Source organism: Lineus longissimus, chromosome 1 (genome assembly GCF_910592395.1).
Source record: "Lineus longissimus chromosome 1, tnLinLong1.2, whole genome shotgun sequence".
NCBI lineage: Eukaryota > Metazoa > Nemertea > Pilidiophora > Heteronemertea > Lineidae > Lineus > Lineus longissimus.
The window spans coordinates 7,142,488-7,159,649 of NC_088308.1; the positions used below are offsets into that span (position 1 = coordinate 7,142,488).

Sequence of the window (17,162 nt, forward strand, 5' to 3'; positions counted from 1 at the left end):
ACCACTATGATTGTGACTATGTCTTTTATGACTGAGACAGAGACAAAAGAAAAATATCATAAAGATTGAAATCAACATCATGAAATTCGTGGAGTTATACCAAGCCGAAAATAAACAATTATCTGCTTACCTCTTGATAACTTGTGGCAAATGGATCAAATGTGGAGTTTATTAATTTAAATGATAAATTCACATGAGGAAAAGAGTGGAAGAACTCGGAAAGCCACAACGTCTCGTACTGCGCGACCGGCCCGGCGACCAGCGAATCCGTCTCGTAGCTTACAGCCATTTGTAGTCCTTAGGCGAATCTCTCACAACATTCATACATACATCCTATGAGAGTGTTAATTTTTAGATGATTTCCCCTTATTTTCACTGATGTGCGAGCTTTACATCCCACAGAAAACAAGATGAAATTCACAGCAGTCTGATCAAGAAATCTCTTTCTCTTCCCATCTTGTCGTTCCGCGTCTCATGCACTAGCGACACCCATTGAACTAAAAAATACTAAACGGAGAACGGGGACAGTGTGGCAAGGTGACCTGCAAGCGAGGTACTTTACTCGAGTATGAAACGAACTCGTACTAATTACCTGGAAGCGAGGTTGCTGGTGCTCAGACTAGTTCTATGTTTAGCTTTGCAGCACCTGCGCGTTGCATGCCGGTCCGATGATATAGTCCGGTGATGCTAGATTTTCCCGCAATAAAAAACACAAATTTACTGACCTTTAGACAATGTTATCATATCATTTTACTTGAAATAAAATAAAAATAACCTTGAATCAGGGATAATTTGTAAATTTTAGAAAATGAGCACCAATCATCAATTTTAATCTAAGCACTATTTTGACACCGTTTCACCCTTGCGGTATTTCTGACACGATTACTGCGCTACACAGGTTTAAGTACCGACGAGACCAGTGACCAGTCAATCAAACTAAAATACATCAAAAATATATCAAAACCTCTTTAAAATCCTATTTCTGAAATAGCAATTGTATATGAAGCTCACTTTCTTATTGTTGGGTCGTAAAATGGCTAAAAAATGTGAAATAGTCAATTCGGAAAATTTCGGTTTTACTACCGATCCCATCGCCATCGGTATTTTTCGGCGATGACTCACCCATGACGCAAAGTGGGTTTTCCTCGTACACACACTGGTTGGTCGTGTGTACGGAATTTGTTCAAGATTTTTGCCGATTTTTTCCACATTTACGCGTCACAAAAAGTCTAGATTTGTGAAATCAAGTCCTGGATGACCAAGGCGTCTGTCCTAAAACTCAGATCGATCCATTAAGACAGCAAATGGCAGGTAAATGCGGTGTTTTCATCACCAGAAAGTCTTGAAAGTTATGGGATTTCTTCTAGGAAATACACTCATCAATGTATGTAGCTATACAGATCAATGCATGAATGATCATGACTCATCTTACTCATTACTGAAACAGAGCCAGTGTGTATTTACACAGTTGATCAGCTATTTATTCGGGTTTATTGTATTCACGGAAGAAGGCCAGGAAGGAGAGAAGCGGAAGAAGCCAGTTCTCGAGTTAAAATAAAAAATTGGCCTACTTCTTTCGCCTTCGGCCAGGCTACTGGTACTTCTTGTCTTTGGTCAGATCAGACTCTGCGAACACTAGGTTTAATCCCAAATTGGTTGTTTCTATTCAATTGGACCTCTCTAATCAGGACACCTCTCAATCAAGGACAGCACTTGTCAGTCTCGAGGGTGTCCTTAATAGAGAGGTTCTACTGTACTTGTCTTTACTTCAAATTGTTTATTTAAGTCCCTAAAAACAAGTCATAGGGCTCAAGTGATCCTACATCATGACATTGTTTAACTATTTTGTTGTATTTGTATAACTACCGGTATTCTATTGTACTTGAACATTATTTCTCAGAACAATTTAACCCGACCTTGTTAACAGTTTTTGACAAAAACAAGATGTGGCTACCCCAACGCCTTACCCTCCACTGTGCTATTGCCCATTCTTAGAACAGGTTCCAGAGCTTTTGCCCTGCTGTACACTCTGCTTTGAAGCCAAACACAATGCTTTTAAAACACGCAATACAACACTAGCCATGCTACATGTAGCTCGATGTTAGCATTTGTTAGTTAGTTATGCCAACATCTATCAGTATGCAGACTAGATTGTATCATCGTTGTTACTGGCACATCCACAGGCCATCACTTCATACATTGTGATACGGATGCATCACTGTTGCAGTCACTGACTCAAAGTACTCACGCTCACTTGGCACTGGTCACTGTCACAAGCATTAGCAGGCCATACACCACTCGCAAAATTATTTTGAGGCCATTTCAACAAACAACACTTCCACAGGCAGTGATCTTGACAATAAAGTATTGAGTAGAAGCTTGTGCTTATCATGTTGTGCTTTTATCTGTTAGATACCCCGCCGAATGTCTCTGTGTCTGGCGAAGCTGGTTGGAGGGCCGACGGCAGCCGGACAGGGATTCGTGATCTACAGCATCCTAATTGTGGTGCCGATGTCTCCATAGCACAGAGTGGTCACAAACCTGTCAATGATATGGAAGCCTTGTCGCCTGGTAGTCCCTATCACCGAGGCCAGAGCATTAGCCCAGTGCATCGTGGTAACCTCTCATCGCCAGAATCCTCACCTCTCAGCTCAGGAGCCAACTCGCCGAGAGAGTTCAGGGGTGGTATTCAGAAACCTGATAACAGACATAATGTTGCAGGACACCGATCTGCAAATAAAGGTACCAAATAATAATGGAATTTTATGATATTTTTTCACTGGTATTGGTCGATTAATGAGTTATGTAGGTCATGTTGCCAACCAATCGAGCAACCTGCCAAAGTAAAGTTGGTTGTCTTTCTTCACAAACCAGGAGTCCTCGGGGGGGGGGGGGGGGGGTGGAATATCTTCTCAAAGAAAGAAGTTGCCTGCCCTAAAATTTGGTCTCCAGCAACTAAAACCTCACCTTATCTAACCACTGCTTACATCTAACTTTTTTTGGCATGATAGTCCATGATTTTCGTGTTTACATGTACTGTAGAATGAACTGTTGTGCCACATCTCAGAGTAGATATCCGCCACACACCAATACTTCTACACTGACCCTACTTAGGACACAAATTAGACACACATCTCTTCTCTCACATAAAATCCCTCGTTGTAGCCCTATACCGGTGTGCGAATCCTCATCTTTGATTATGCCATAGAGCACGATCCCATTTGAATTGGATGTTGTGCATTTGGTGGTCTCAACTCACCATGTTCTGGCCAGATTGTTTTTTAGACGGGGTGCTCACCGGAGAATTTTTCGAATTCGAGGCTCAGATTTTTCGAATTGTTTGCATAAAAATTGTGTCATTTTTGTGCAAAAAGGCTTGGGTAACACAGTACACATTGTATGTAGTTTTATACATGTATTTCGATGGTTTCTATTAAGGGTGTTTACATGCAGATTGTGCTCCTTTGCAAGTCCCAGATCAAGCTCACAGTGTTAGAAATGAAAAACAAGGAGGCACCTCAACGCCCTGGCATGCCTAGGAAACAGATGGTAGCGCCCCCTTTTTAGAAACTTTCTGGTGAAAACACTGTCTCTAAACAGTCAAAACTGTGAATAGTTCCTGTCAGGCAGGTTTTGTGCTCATTACCATGTAACCTACTAATGAGGTCATATGGTCCCTGGGAGATCATAACTGATTTATGAATCGTATACACAGTCTTTGTGCTGTTGAAGTCACACATTGAAAGTAGTTTATGCATGCCAATGCACACAATAACACAGTAGTGCAGTAGAACCTCTCTATCAAGGACACCCTTTGGACTGACAAGTGCTGCCCTTTGGTAATACTAATAGAGAGGTGTCCTAATTAGAGAGGTCAAACTGAATGGAGACAACAAATTAAGGAACAAAACTCGTGTCCTTTGGATAAGTTTCCTCTACGAGAGGTTCCACTGTGTCTAAAAAATTGTTTTGCAGGATAAGCTCAAGCTTATTGGGAACCACCAGTTTTCTCACACCAACATTTTTGGTACTGTGACCCTATTTTGACACACTATAATTCATTTCTGTTTTGAGCAGTGTGGCACCGACATCGGTCTGGGTGCTTTCACAGAACTATTAATAACTCCATAAGTATGTCTGGGTGCTAAAATGGAAAAAAAATTTTTTTTCCAAGTGCTGCACGTGCACAAAAGCATTCGATAGTTTTTTTGCATGTGTCAAGAGCACTTGAGAAAACGTTATCACTTTTCAATGATCGTTTATGTTTTTCTCCTTCCTTGTCTTCCAGGGCGCAAAAAGCCTCCGGGAATGGGGTTGAAGATCAACGTGACTTCAACGCCCCCTCCAAAAGCTGGGTAAGTCCACATCCTTTGAATTTCTTCTATGCGAAGCCAGTGGCAGTGCCGAGGCTAGTGACGTATTCCTACTCGACCTATCTGATACACTCTCTATCCATAGCAAAAGAGAGACATCCTCCAACAACCTGGAAAAAAATACTCAATTCTTTAAAATAGAACTCAAAAGCAAAAAGAAACTTCAAAGTCTCTCCAAATAAAAACTGAAAGATGTCTGATCACATAGTAGATGACACTGTGGGGGTGTTCTACATTGTATTCCTTTTCAGATTATCAAAACAATGAACTTCCGTTTCAGGCCCCCGAGAGAGCTCGATGACAGAGTTACCATAACCGTTGACGACAAAGTCTATGACGTCAAGGCGACTGACTTGGAGCGCCTGGGTGAACTGGGCCGAGGAGCGTATGGCGTTGTTGAGAAGAGAAAGCACACGCCAAGTGGGCTTATCATGGCAGTGAAGGTAAATACTTGATCCTTTTGTCTTCTTGTTTTGTACATTTGGTTAGCTTTAGATTGGTCAACAATTGAGAGATTGCTGTTTTTCTGATGATAATACAGTAGAACCTCTCTACTAAGGACACCCTCGGGACTGACAAGTGTTGTCCTTAATAGAGAGGTGTCCTGATTAGAGAGGTCAAATTGAATGGAAAGAACCAATTTGGGACCAAAACTAGTGTCCTTAATAGAGAGGTTGTCCTTAATAGAGAGGTGTCCGCTAAGGGAGGTTCTACTGTAGTAATAATAATGATAAAAATGATAGTGTGTTCTTATATAGTAATCTTCACTCTGTTATCTAATGTCTCAGTCAAAGTGCTTTAAAATCGAAACATCACCCAGCCTATCCAAAAACATTTCTGGGGAACCAAGGGCAGCCACAATCGAGCGCACACAAGGATACTTCAGGCCAGTTGCGAGTTACAAAGTGGCACTGGTCGGATATCAAACCCAGGACCTCCTGATCACAGGGCCGACGCTCAAACGTTGTGCCACCCGTCATCAACTGTCACTTTCAATTCCAGCGGATTCATTGCACTGTGAACTCAGAGGAACAGAAGAGACTGCTGATGGATCTTGATGTCTCGATGCGGAGTGGAAACTGTGTGTACATGGTCAAATTCTATGGGGCCTTATTCCGAGAGGTAAGATGTGCTGTCTTTTCATATTTTTTAGGTCAAGTGAGTACAGATACAAAATTGATGAGTGCACACCAAACCTTCCCTTCTCATAGCAAAGGGTTGGTTGTATATTTTGATTTCTAAAAAAATAGCTCTTTGTGTAAATTTAGCAAAGTGTTGGTTGTATATTTTGATTTCTAAAAAAATAGCTCTTTGTATAAATTTAAAATCAATCTTGGCAGATTAATCTTTGTTAATATCTAGAAGATGTGTTTCTATCATGCCATGACCTATAATCTGGACAGCTTTGCCTTGTAAGCGCTGCATTGTCACCAGATAAGGATGTTGATTTTCTCAGAGAATCATGTTTCTCATAACTGCCACAGTGATTCTTCCGATGTTAATCATCAGAATAGCTCAGTTTGATTGGTTTGTGGATAACTTCCTTGTTTGCTAATTTATGTGATTTCTGGCAACTGTTTGGGAAAATTGAATCTGAACACTGCAGGTCGCTGGCTCTGCAACTGTAAATAATAAAATATGCTAAATGCATCTGTATGTGTACTTCATATGATATTGTTCATGCAAAGGGGAGAAATCTAACCCCCCTACCCTCACCCCAACCCCCTGTAAAAATGTTGAGCTGGCTCTAAAGTCACTGTCCTTGTGGCCCATAAATATACTTTTCTCCATCATTTAATTCAGAGCCAAAGGATCTCAAATTGTTCTAGTTTTGTCAATCACTGCTTTCAGGGAGACGTGTGGATCTGCATGGAAGTCATGGATACCTCTTTAGACAAATTCTATACGGAAGTTTACCCGAATAGCTCTATACCTGAGCCAATCTTAGCAAAGATAGCAACTTCAGTAAGTTTATTTCATCCTTGACCTTTGGTTTATCATTGAGAAGTTGTGGTTTCTGCTTCTTCCTCTTCCAAGTTCAAATTGTTTTGGATATGCAAGCTACCAGTAGTTTATTACAATTTATAGAATGGTTGTGTACATTTTCTGATGCGTCCTAGAATTGTCGACTATAAAAGGAATGCTGTAAATTTATGAGTGCTGTGCTGCAGTAGCATTATGTCAATAATTTAATCTTTATCGTCTGCCTAGGATGTGGAAAAATATTCGAATTTACATTGTTATGTTACTAACCTCTTTTTTTATGTTGCCTACAGGTAGTAAAAGGTTTAGATTACCTCTGCAATAACGGCATCATGCATCGAGATGTTAAACCCTCCAATATTTTAATGAACCGTCAGGGCGATGTCAAATTGTGTGATTTTGGTGTCAGCAAGAAAATCATGGACTCAATGGCAAAAACTCGGAATGCTGGAACTGAGCCTTATCTTGCTGTGAGTAGATAGTGACTAATAATTGCTCCGCGTGTTCTTCTCTTAAAGGTAGTGAAGGCATTAGATTACCTCCATAGCAAGTTAAAAGTGATACATCGCGACGTGAAGCCTTCGAACATCCTGATCAATCGAGGTGGAGATGTCAAAATTTGTGATTTTGGGATCAGCGGTCAGCTGGTTGATTCCATAGCGAAGACCATGGAGGCAGGCTGCAAGCCCTATATGGCAGTAAGTTTGTTTACGAGGTTGTAAGTGTGACGGCTTCTGCTCTGTGGTGTTGTTATTTTTTTGGTTAAAGTCTATTCCAGTTGCATTTCAGGGTAAAGTTAGCCCTTCCATTCTATTTACAATGTGTAAATAGAACAGTGGAAGGGGCTATTTTTCCCCCATTTTACCTCACTTGGCACAGAGTGTATCCTTTTTAGGTGTTTGCCTTTTTTTCCTTTCCTACCAGCATGCTTCCCTTGGAGCAGAGTAGGTCCACCCTTTGAGTGTCCGGTCCTCGGGCTAAAATACTGAACTAGCCTGTACTAGCCTATTCCTACGTTGACTGACTTCCTTTGAAACTGTCCTAGCTTTGGAATGCTGTTTTATTTTCAAATTTTGATAGATAATTAACAGCTTGACTGTTCAAAAAAGCAATTCTTTATTCATTGTGTCAGTAGCCAACACTATTAAAGGGGTTCCGACAACGAGAGCCACGCCAGAGAGGTCACTGGCCTGTGGCGGGTGCTAGTGTCTCCCTCTCTGGCTCTTGAATGCCACTTTGACTTCTGTGTTTACAATGGCTCATGTTTTCAAGTTATAGCCTCTGTGTTTAGTTATCATTGGAGTCATGTTTTTGTTTTGTTTTCTGTATTAGTGCTTGTGTTGATATCTATACTAGATGTAGTATTATTGACTGCTGGTAACATGGTTTAAGTAATCAACATGATTTAAATTGTGTTTGTGGCCGAATTGTGGCACCTTTATGATATTCAACATTTTCAACTTCTTCATGCAGTGGTTGCAAATTTGTGCAAAGTGTAGAGCAAAGAGGTTTTTTTGAATGAGAGGTTTAATACAATGTATATATGTATTTTGTATCTTTAAACTTACAAATGTTTAATTTACCTTATAATTACAATGGTCCAGGGCCAAAGCCAATGGATTATTGGCCGTGGAGTTCATGAAATGTCACTACCTAGTGCCATGACCAATTACCGGGAACCACTCAGCCAAGGCTTTCTCTTTTGTGCCGATAAACTATAGTAATCTTTACTTTTCTCTGTGTTTTCCAAAAAAAGCAAGGAACGTCTAATTGTCTTTTTTTCCATTCCAGCCCGAAAGGATAAACCCAGACACGTCAAGTAAAGGCTATGATATAAAGTCAGATGTTTGGAGCTTTGGTATCACCCTGGTAGGTGTAGGCCTTGGGCAAAATCCAAAAAGGTTTAGGCTTAGTTTATGAATTCGTGACTACATTTTGGGGGCAGAGTAAAAATACTCTTATCAAGATAAGCAAGGTAAAAATAGTTGCTCCTAAACCAGATATATAGACCTTCGTAACCAGAAAATTATTTTAACTGGTCTAAACTGATAGAAATTTGTACCTTTATACATACTACATGGATGCCCCACTCTAAAACTTATTGATAGTGGACATACACTACAGGCGGATTTGTAGTTTGCTTTTCATTTCGGTTGCGCCAAAGTAGCTCCATTGGCCAATCAGTCAATCAATCCCCTCGTGTCTTGTTCTTTGCTCACTCTCATGCATTTTTTCCAATTCCAGTTTGAGCTAGCCACAGGTCAGTTCCCGTACACTTCCTGGAAGACTCCATTTGAGCAGCTCAAACAAGTAGTCCACGACGACCCACCAAGATTACCACCGGGAAAATTTTCCGAGGATTTTGAAATGTTCATGGAAAGCTGGTGAGTTAGAGTCCTGGCCGATCATGATTGTGACCAGAGATATTAGCCGCAGCTGATGAAAATGTCTGAACATTGTGTAAATAGTCTAAAAGCATAGACAAAGGGGACACTCACGTCATCAAGCCCCCCCCCCCCCGAACCTCCACTAACCTTGACCTTCTAATGTCGGGCAACACCTTGTTCACACTCTCAGAAAGTCAATTTGTGCATAATTAGTTACAGATAATGCGCTGATTTGTAATACTTTCCTCATATAGATGAATAAGGGAGCTGTAACAGTAGAATAGGCTGCCGCATAGCATACTCTTAATAAGAACAGTGCAGTATTGTCACAATTGAGGGGTTATCTCGACTGTCCTACCATCCCATTAAAAAAAGCCCACACCCTGAACCCAAATCGATATATTAGTCAAATACTGAACCCAAATCGATATATTAGTCAAATACTGTACAGCTGTATCAAGCTAAATGTTTAGCAATCTTCAATACATGATTTTTCTTCAATCGCTTTTACGAAGATGACCATGAAACTATAGCATGTGTTCCGGCTGTTATGCTAATATCTCTGTCGCAATTATGCTAGGCTTGTGGGGCTTTAGCTTAGCGTCCTCCCTTCCTGTGCATGTGTGTGAATAAGTGCTTGGTATTGTCTGGATCTAGATACTTGTCAAACGTCATCTGCTGCTCAAATGGAGATTTTCAGGAAGAGTTGGGAGTTGTACCAGGTAGCAGTTTCCCTCTCTTCAGATGAGTGCACCTAGTGGGTCGAGTGTCCGAACTTGGCCAGGTGGAAGTTACCTTTTGTTGAAAATGATGTCACATCACAGTGTTGGGAGAATGACATCATTTTCATCAGAGCCTGGCTTCAGAACTAGGTGACATTTTGCCACTTGACTACTCGGTGCACTGATCTGGAAAGAGACGACTTCTGTTCAGCCTACTGTGGACTTGGCTAGTGTTGAAGGTCCTCTCAGAGGGTCACGTTATGCACAGTTGATGAAATTGCTAACGTCTGCTTACCTATGGCATGGAAGAGTAAGACATGGATGTCATCCAAAGTTGCATTTTCATTCAATGTTGAGTAAAGTGACATCCGGGAAGGATCTCTAGCCAAGCCTGTAGAAGAATTGAACAATCATGAATTTGATAATCATTATTTATCTTCATGATACTCGTTATGAATGCCGTCGGTTGTTTTTCTCTCGCCACCAGATGGAAATAGCTACGGGTAAATTCCCTTACTCGAACTGGAAATCTATATTTGAGCATATCAGGGAGGTAGTGGAAGGCACACCACCTCGACTACCAGACGAAGGCTTTTCGCCGGAGTTTAGAGAATTTGTAGAATGCTGGTAAGCTTTCAAGTATGCAAACCTGGAAAGTTGCGCGAGGATCGAGTTCCTTTTGTTGTAGTAATGTCCCTCTCCACCAGACGGCACCACTAGTAGTATCCATCTCTTCAGCACTGTCTTTTTGTTGTTGCTGTCGCTGCAGTTTTGCACCTCCTTAATCAGGACACCTCTCTATTAAGGAAAGTACTTGTCAGTCCCTTGGATGTCCTTAATAGTTCTGCTTTATATGTAAGGTATGAAACGACATCGAAAACTATTTTTTGAAGGACGTTGACAGAACTATACTTGGCTGACTAGTTACTTGATTTGTGCCCAGAAAAGGCCCATGCTTGATTTGAAATTCATGTTTTCCTTTATTTTCAGCCTTCAAAAGAACTGTGCCGATAGGAAGAATTACAAGGAGTTGCTGAGTATGCCCTTCATCATAAAGGCCGAAGAACGTGACGCAGAGGTCGACCTGGCTGCTTACGTCCAATCAGTATTAGGGGACAATTTTAACAATACGGCAGACATCCAAAGGGCCTGAGGAGTGCGTAGGAAGGTGTAGATGATGATAGTGTGGTTGTTCCGCCATGTCACTGCTGACGTCTGCTTCCTGACGGTGGCTGGACCGGACCTCGTTTGTAAATAAATGCAGACACAACAGTGTCTGGTGTCTCCACCTAGTGGTTTATAGCGGGGCATTGTTGTGACATCCTTGCAGAACTTCGGCTTAAGATGGGGCTGTTACCAGTTGAAGTATCATGGTGATGTTTGTGTTGTATATGCAGCTTCTTGGGGGGCATGTCAAAAATACATTGAAGCCAAAAAACGAACACTGTTCAACTGGGGGGAGGGGTTGACAAAAATGCCATCATTATTTCTTCTCTTCTCTTTTTAGCATCAAACATGCCAGAAGACAGATTTGTTTCGTCTTTCTAGGGGGGAGGGTCCAGGGAAGATAAACTGTGTAATTTTGACATGGTCCCTTAGGCCGGGTTACATAAGCTTCACAATGGCACGTGCCATGTTTCATGTGTCACATTTCAATTTGGGGCTGAAAGTGACATTAATTCCTAGCCTGCTCATTGGAAACAATTTGTTTGTTTTTCACGTCATAGGTGAAAAGTGACATGTTCAAGTGACATCATAAACACTATGTAAACCCAGCCTTAGAGGCATGTCATATTTGCCATGTTAAGGTGTAGACATATTGTGTACACGCGAGGTAAACCGTCAAATTTTCGCGAGGGGTTATGTCTCTGCAGATTTTGCGAAGAAGACTAGATTTGCAAAAATTAAAATCGCAACAAAAATTGTTTTAATTGGAAAACTGAAAGAAATTTTGTAATCGGCCCAAAAAAAATCCAAAATAATCGTAAAAATTTCGCTTATCGCAAAAATAACGAGGTGCAAAATTTGGTGGTTTTTAGTACGCTTTGATGAAGTTAGTGATTCGTGATATGCGATATAGTCTATTATGCCTTGTTATTTGTTGTCAAATAAAATCAGGGATGTACCTTTTCTGTTTAGTTGTTGGCAGTGTCTGGTGATGATTACCTTGGCTGGGAGCCCTAAATTGGCAAATATATGTTTGTAACCCATCACACCAATATGGGAAGTACTGTCGCATTTGGGGCACATGAAATTCCAATGTATCCCCACGTTCGAAGAGCAGCTATTCTAGGCTATCGGCTGCATTTTGATACCACTTTGTATCTTTTGTGGTGACTGAGTAATTCATAAATGTTTGGTGAATATAGCCAGCCTTTAAAGTACGTTGTTTGAATTTTTATTACAACACAACAGCTTTGTTCTTCTATACAACGTACATGGACATGTAGGTGGACTTCACAAAAATTGCTTAAAAATGTCTTCTGAATCATATTTTTGTCAAATTGACGAGTAGAATAGTTAGTTAGATACTGATAAAGTCAATGTTGCTATTATTATAATCGGAAAGTGGACCAAAATTGACTCAATCGTATTATGCAATACCAGGCCTGGCCAATTGCTACCAGATTTGGTGTGATGGGTCAAATATAAGTGCATTATATGAGTGGAATAACAATTATATGCCTGGTTGTGCTAATTCATTATTCAAGACTATACTTCATTTCCACACATGGCTTGTATTAAAAAGCATGTTATAATGTTGAAGAGAATTCGTTAAAATCATCTTGTAAACTCCTCGATATCTGTGAGGCAAAGTTTTTTTGTCCTGTATTATGATTTGAAAACACTCTTATTGAAGGCTCACAAATCTATCAGAAGGTTTGGGCAATCCACCTAGTTGTCAAAATTACTTAACGTGAAATGAAATATGATATTTTCACTTACAAAGGCCACCAGATTAAGAGGTTGTGGTAATGAACTGTGTGAATGCCTTAAAACTCAGGTTTGAATGAAGGCTTTGATGTACTGGCAGCATTGTACTTTTGATACATGAAGGATGCCAGTAGGTGGGCCAACACTACAGTAAAACAATATTTATGTGTGAAATCCCAAAAAAGCCCTTAGAAATGAATATGGCTGGGGGAAAATGGGGAAAATGTCCTCTTTCAGAAATTATTCTTTCTGCCTCGGAGGCGATGGGGTCAGTTGGTTGAAATCTAGCAAGTCTTTTTGAAGTCTCAGTTCCTAAGAGCCATGACACAAACTGGTTATCATGTGTCATCCTAAGCACAACAGACTTGCAAGTGTCAGTTTAAATTCCTCCGAGGGGCAAAATGGGGTGTTGACTATTAAGCATGGTGTTCCTTGCTTCCTGAAGTGAAATGGACACGTTTAGTTTCAAAAAAACATTTTCATATCCAGGTTTCTTGCCTAAGAAATGATTTTTCTCTAAACACACATTTGGGATGAGTTGCCTTTGTTATTGCCGCTATATTACTGCTATGCTTCTTATTATTAGTGCTTTGATTGTACTTTGTGTAGAATTCGTTTGTAGCTTATAAGCACCATGTCCATTAGGTCAAGAAATGTAGAAAAAAAGTAGCGTATTTGACTAAATTGTATATGTCCACACTAACTGATATGGTCAGTGACTTTGTTGCTTTTGTGTATTGTGTCGCTGAAGTATCCTAACCATTGTTTCTTTACAAATGTCGTTGTTGTAGATAGTGTATCTTGAAGTGATGTATTGATGCAGAGGAACCTTGTTATAATGACACATACATCGAATACACTATTGAAGGCAACTGTGCCAAGTGCCACTCGTCACACTGCATTGAAGTTTACCCTGGATTCAGTAAACTTTGGATACAGTGAAGCAATTTTCTTTGGTCCAATGTGATGCATTGTGACGAGGTTACACTGTGTACACATCTTGGACTGGTTATGACTCTGTGTATGTTTCTACAGATAAAATGACCTCCCTCCCCTTGATCGGTAGGACATTATTTTGCACATTCCAAGTTGGGGGAAGAGGGGTAAAGTTGAATTTTGCTTTGATCACAGTAGAGAATAAAAATCCTGAACTTTGAGTGTTGCCAGGTTTGAATAACTGACCTGTCTTTGTTACATACACAGCTGGATACAAAAATCCGACTTCAGAATGTGTCAGAAATTGACTTTGGCTGGTTAAAATCTTTTGAATGAGGTTACGTATATTTGGAAATCCTAGATTGTAGATTAAATGTATCCTACTCATTATATAACTTTGGCATTCGGACCTTGTGATCTTCAGGAACATGAGGGTGGTGACTGGACAGCACCAGCTTTCAAGGTCCAATGTTACTTTTGTTCGTTTTAACAACCGCTATAATTGTTTATATCTGCTGTTCTTTAGACTGCTAGGTTGTTAATGTGTCATACATGTACATGTTTATGCGACAGAGTTAAAGGGACTGTCACTTTACTCATGATGTCTGTTAATTTATATTCATTTGCTATAGAATAAGACGCTTTGCTTTCTTGACAGTGTTGAATTGACTCACTTCACTCATAATGTTAGTTAAATTATATTCATTTGCCTTCTTCATCAGGTCTTCAATGTTTTCGATCATGAATCTGTATATGACTTCCCCTAAACAGCCTGAATTATCTCGACTTTGCAGTGGTAAAGGCCTCCGCCTCATGAACAGGTAGTCAAAGGTTTAAGATCTGTCAGTAGCTTATTTCGATGTGTTTAGACTGGTTTGCCACCAGCTTGTTAAATTTTGGGTAAAAACTGCCTTCTCGTCGGGTAGCTACATCAGAGGTAGCAGTTGGGAAGTAAGAGTTCTCATAAGCTGACTGGCGTTTCAGTAATAAGGTTTATAAGGGGTGATATTATATTAAAATAGTTACTTTTACTGTAAGTCTCTAAGTGGGTGAGTGATTGAGAGCCCTCTTCTGATGAGTTGGGCTACGGGGCTGAATTGTAGTGTTAGGCTAGCCAAAATGTCGCAGTATTGGACCAACGAAATGGTTATGCATTTGGGCCAACTTACAGGGGTCAGGGCTTACCATAAGCACTAACACATCTTGGTTGGTGTGCTGATATTGCTCTGAAGTGGGGGACATTGTGGTTGACGATGACCCCTTGTGTGCAACACCATTCAGTGGCCCTAAACTGACAAATTGGTGAAGTTGTGTCTATCTAGAACAAAACATTAGTAGAAATAGAATTAATTGAGATTGTCTGCATTCAATAAATAGTGAAAATTTTAAATCATACTTTGAATATTATTTCAGGATACATTTCATGGATTGGTTGAAACTGTTGATGGCATGCTAAAATTACTTGTAACTCTTTCTGTGTATTCTACTAATATAGCTGTTATAGAAGTAAAAAAAATATAGCTGATGAATTTCCTTGATGAAATGTTGATTTAGGGCCAGAAAATTAATGTTACAACTGTATGTCCTATTGTTGAATTCAAGCCATCAGATGCTTAAAAGAGGCATATTTGATGAAATGTTGATTTAGGGCCAGAAAATTGATGTTACATCTGTATGTCCTGTTGTTGAATTCCAGCCATCAGATGCTTAAAAGAGGCATGTTTGATGAAATGTTGATTTAGGGCCAGAAAATTGATGTTACAACTGTATGTCCTATTGTTGAATTCAAGCCATCAGATGCTCAAAAGAGGCACATTTGACACTTAAATTTCAATGATGACGAGGCAAAATTTAATTTGAATTGAATGTAGCAATAATAATATGCATCATGTTGGTGTTAAACAACTCGAAATGTTGGAAGTGGACTTTAATGTGACAAGTTTTTGGATAAATGAATGAGTTAAATATTGTTGTTCAAATTCCTTGCAATACTGCATCGTCTTGGGGGATTTTGTTGTGTTTGTTTGGTCATTTGTTAAAACAGCATGCGAGTTATTCCTTTAAAGTGTCAAAAGAGATGGTATAACATGTACACTGCAGGTCATTTCCACTTTCCCATTTGGATGGTCTTGGCATGACTCAGCAGTTCACGTCTGTAACTTTCTACTTTCTATCCAAATGGTCCTGAAATCATGTACATTTCAATTCAAAATTCTGGATATCCCTCTTTCGGTGCATTGTCGGAACCCCTAATGTTACCTCGGTGTGTTATTGCAGAAAAACAAGAAATCTTAATTCTTTTATACATGTATAATCAAGATGAATAGACCCCCTGATTAGTTCTAACTGCATATGGTTAACTGCTGGGTGGTCTAATCCATAGTCAAACTATATCATGAATCTTACAATCTGGAAGTTACTTTGTTTTTCCGTGTCTTCAATTTGTCCTTTAACCACTATAGATGGTTAGTGTAGATTATCACTTAACAGTACCATTTGGATGACTTCATGTATAAAATGTGTAGTTATTTTCAATAGCTGTAAACCCAGAACTATTAAGGCCTGTTTTATTTTGTGGTTTTGTTAAATTGCAACTGTACATTGTAATGTACATTTCATTTGGCGTTTGGACAACACTGTATAACAGTAAGTTCAGGTAGATTTTCTTTTTTGCAGCCGTGTATTTTCGAAAATGGCACACAAAACATTTCTGGGTTTATATAACAAACAAGAACCTTCCCTTCACACTGATGACAATGATTATCACTTTAGGGAAGCAGCAACGTTAATGAACGTCAAGCATATTTAGGCCTCTGAGGAGCAATGACGTTAATTAACGTCGCAGGGAAGAACACCAGAAAATGCTGCTCCCTTAAAGTGCTAAAGGGCTACGTGTATACTATTCAGAAATTACAATACCCTCCTCATATTTCAATAGTACTGGTGACTTTTTTGGAACACCCTGTACATCTATACCAAATTTTCCTGGTAGTAGAAAATTTGAGGTTAGTACCAGCAGTTGTTGTACTCAGGTCACTGGCTGTTCAAAACAATACAAGTCACTTACTTTATGCTTCATATAGTGCCATCATCTCAGAAAGTCTGTAAATATCAGAAGTGCCTGCCAGGCATTGGGTGATATGAATAAAGACTAGCAAATGCTTTTACTTCAGTTTTGTACGGAAAGGTCAAGGGTCAATGCTCATTTAGAGTTGGATAAAAGCATTTGCTAGTCTTTATTCATATCACCCATTATCTCAAGAATTGCTCCTTTAATGCGTAGACAGTGACAATACTGTTTTGAACAAGACAGTCCTGTTCTATATATTTTAAGTGATTGTGTTTAGTCGATGGAATGTAGTGATTGAATGGCCCATGAGAGTATGTGTGAATGAAATCGAATATTTTATCGGTAAGAACTTGTTGATGATTTAGATAGACAACTTGACAGTTTGTACAGTTCAATAAATTTATATACTACAAGTACTGGATATATGCCTTCTTTGTAATTTTTTCTTCCACCTTTGCTTTGTGGGGGGTGTCACTCCCAATGACAAGTGCAGAGCATTCTTGCATCAAAAAGTGTGTAACAAGGGTGAGCCCACATCCAGCTACTGTCACAACAAACAACTCTCATGATTGAAGTGACTGTTCTGGCGTCTAGATGACAGCTAAAGTCTCTCATCAAAATTTCATACTACTGCACAGAAACACTATCCACCCTTGCTACAACACCCGTCTTGTCATGTGGTGAGTTGAGAGAGTCGCATCCTGATCAAATAGGATGAAGCGACACCATCGTCTTGCTCAAACTGTGACTGAAGTAA

At 39.8% G+C, this 17,162-nt stretch overlaps 2 protein-coding genes across 28 annotated transcripts in view; one reads left to right on the forward strand and one right to left on the reverse strand.

Moving 5' to 3' along the window:
* LOC135487230 (protein tweety homolog 1-B-like) overlaps positions 1–464 on the reverse strand; it is a 73,560-nt gene extending 73,096 nt beyond the window's left edge. For all 24 annotated transcript variants that reach the window (XM_064770892.1, XM_064770875.1, XM_064770802.1 and 21 more), the window contains exon 1: positions 131–464. In XM_064770892.1, the coding sequence (XP_064626962.1) occupies positions 131–289 (159 nt within the window). In that variant the 5' untranslated portion in view covers positions 290–464. The remainder of the gene's footprint in view (positions 1–130) is intronic.
* A 659-nt stretch (positions 465–1,123) lies between these two features.
* LOC135487318 (dual specificity mitogen-activated protein kinase kinase 6-like) lies at positions 1,124–16,826 on the forward strand. Of its 4 annotated transcripts, none has more exons than XM_064770959.1 (10): positions 1,124–1,311; positions 2,413–2,742; positions 4,289–4,355; positions 4,654–4,816; positions 5,376–5,495; positions 6,225–6,338; positions 6,650–6,826; positions 8,148–8,225; positions 8,601–8,740; positions 10,456–16,826. In XM_064770959.1, exons 1-10 carry the CDS (start codon positions 1,305–1,307, stop codon positions 10,616–10,618), a joined length of 1,359 nt encoding a protein of 452 aa, XP_064627029.1. In that variant the 5' UTR covers positions 1,124–1,304; the 3' UTR covers positions 10,619–16,826. The 4 variants fall into 4 exon arrangements, with proteins under 4 accessions (XP_064627029.1, XP_064627019.1, XP_064627027.1 ...); XM_064770949.1 differs by lacking the exon at positions 6,650–6,826 and adding an exon at positions 6,875–7,054; XM_064770957.1 differs by lacking the exons at positions 6,650–6,826; positions 8,601–8,740 and adding exons at positions 6,875–7,054; positions 9,953–10,092.
* The last annotated feature ends 336 nt before the right edge of the window (positions 16,827–17,162 follow it).

Excerpts from the sequence above, each read along its gene's own strand:
- LOC135487318 (XM_064770949.1), top strand. Across the intron at positions 6,339-6,874 it reads TAGCAAAGATAGCAACTTCA|GTAGTGAAGGCATTAGATTA; the intron begins GTAAGTTTATTT and ends CTTCTCTTAAAG. Across the intron at positions 8,741-10,455 it reads GAAATGTTCATGGAAAGCTG|CCTTCAAAAGAACTGTGCCG; the intron begins GTGAGTTAGAGT and ends CTTTATTTTCAG.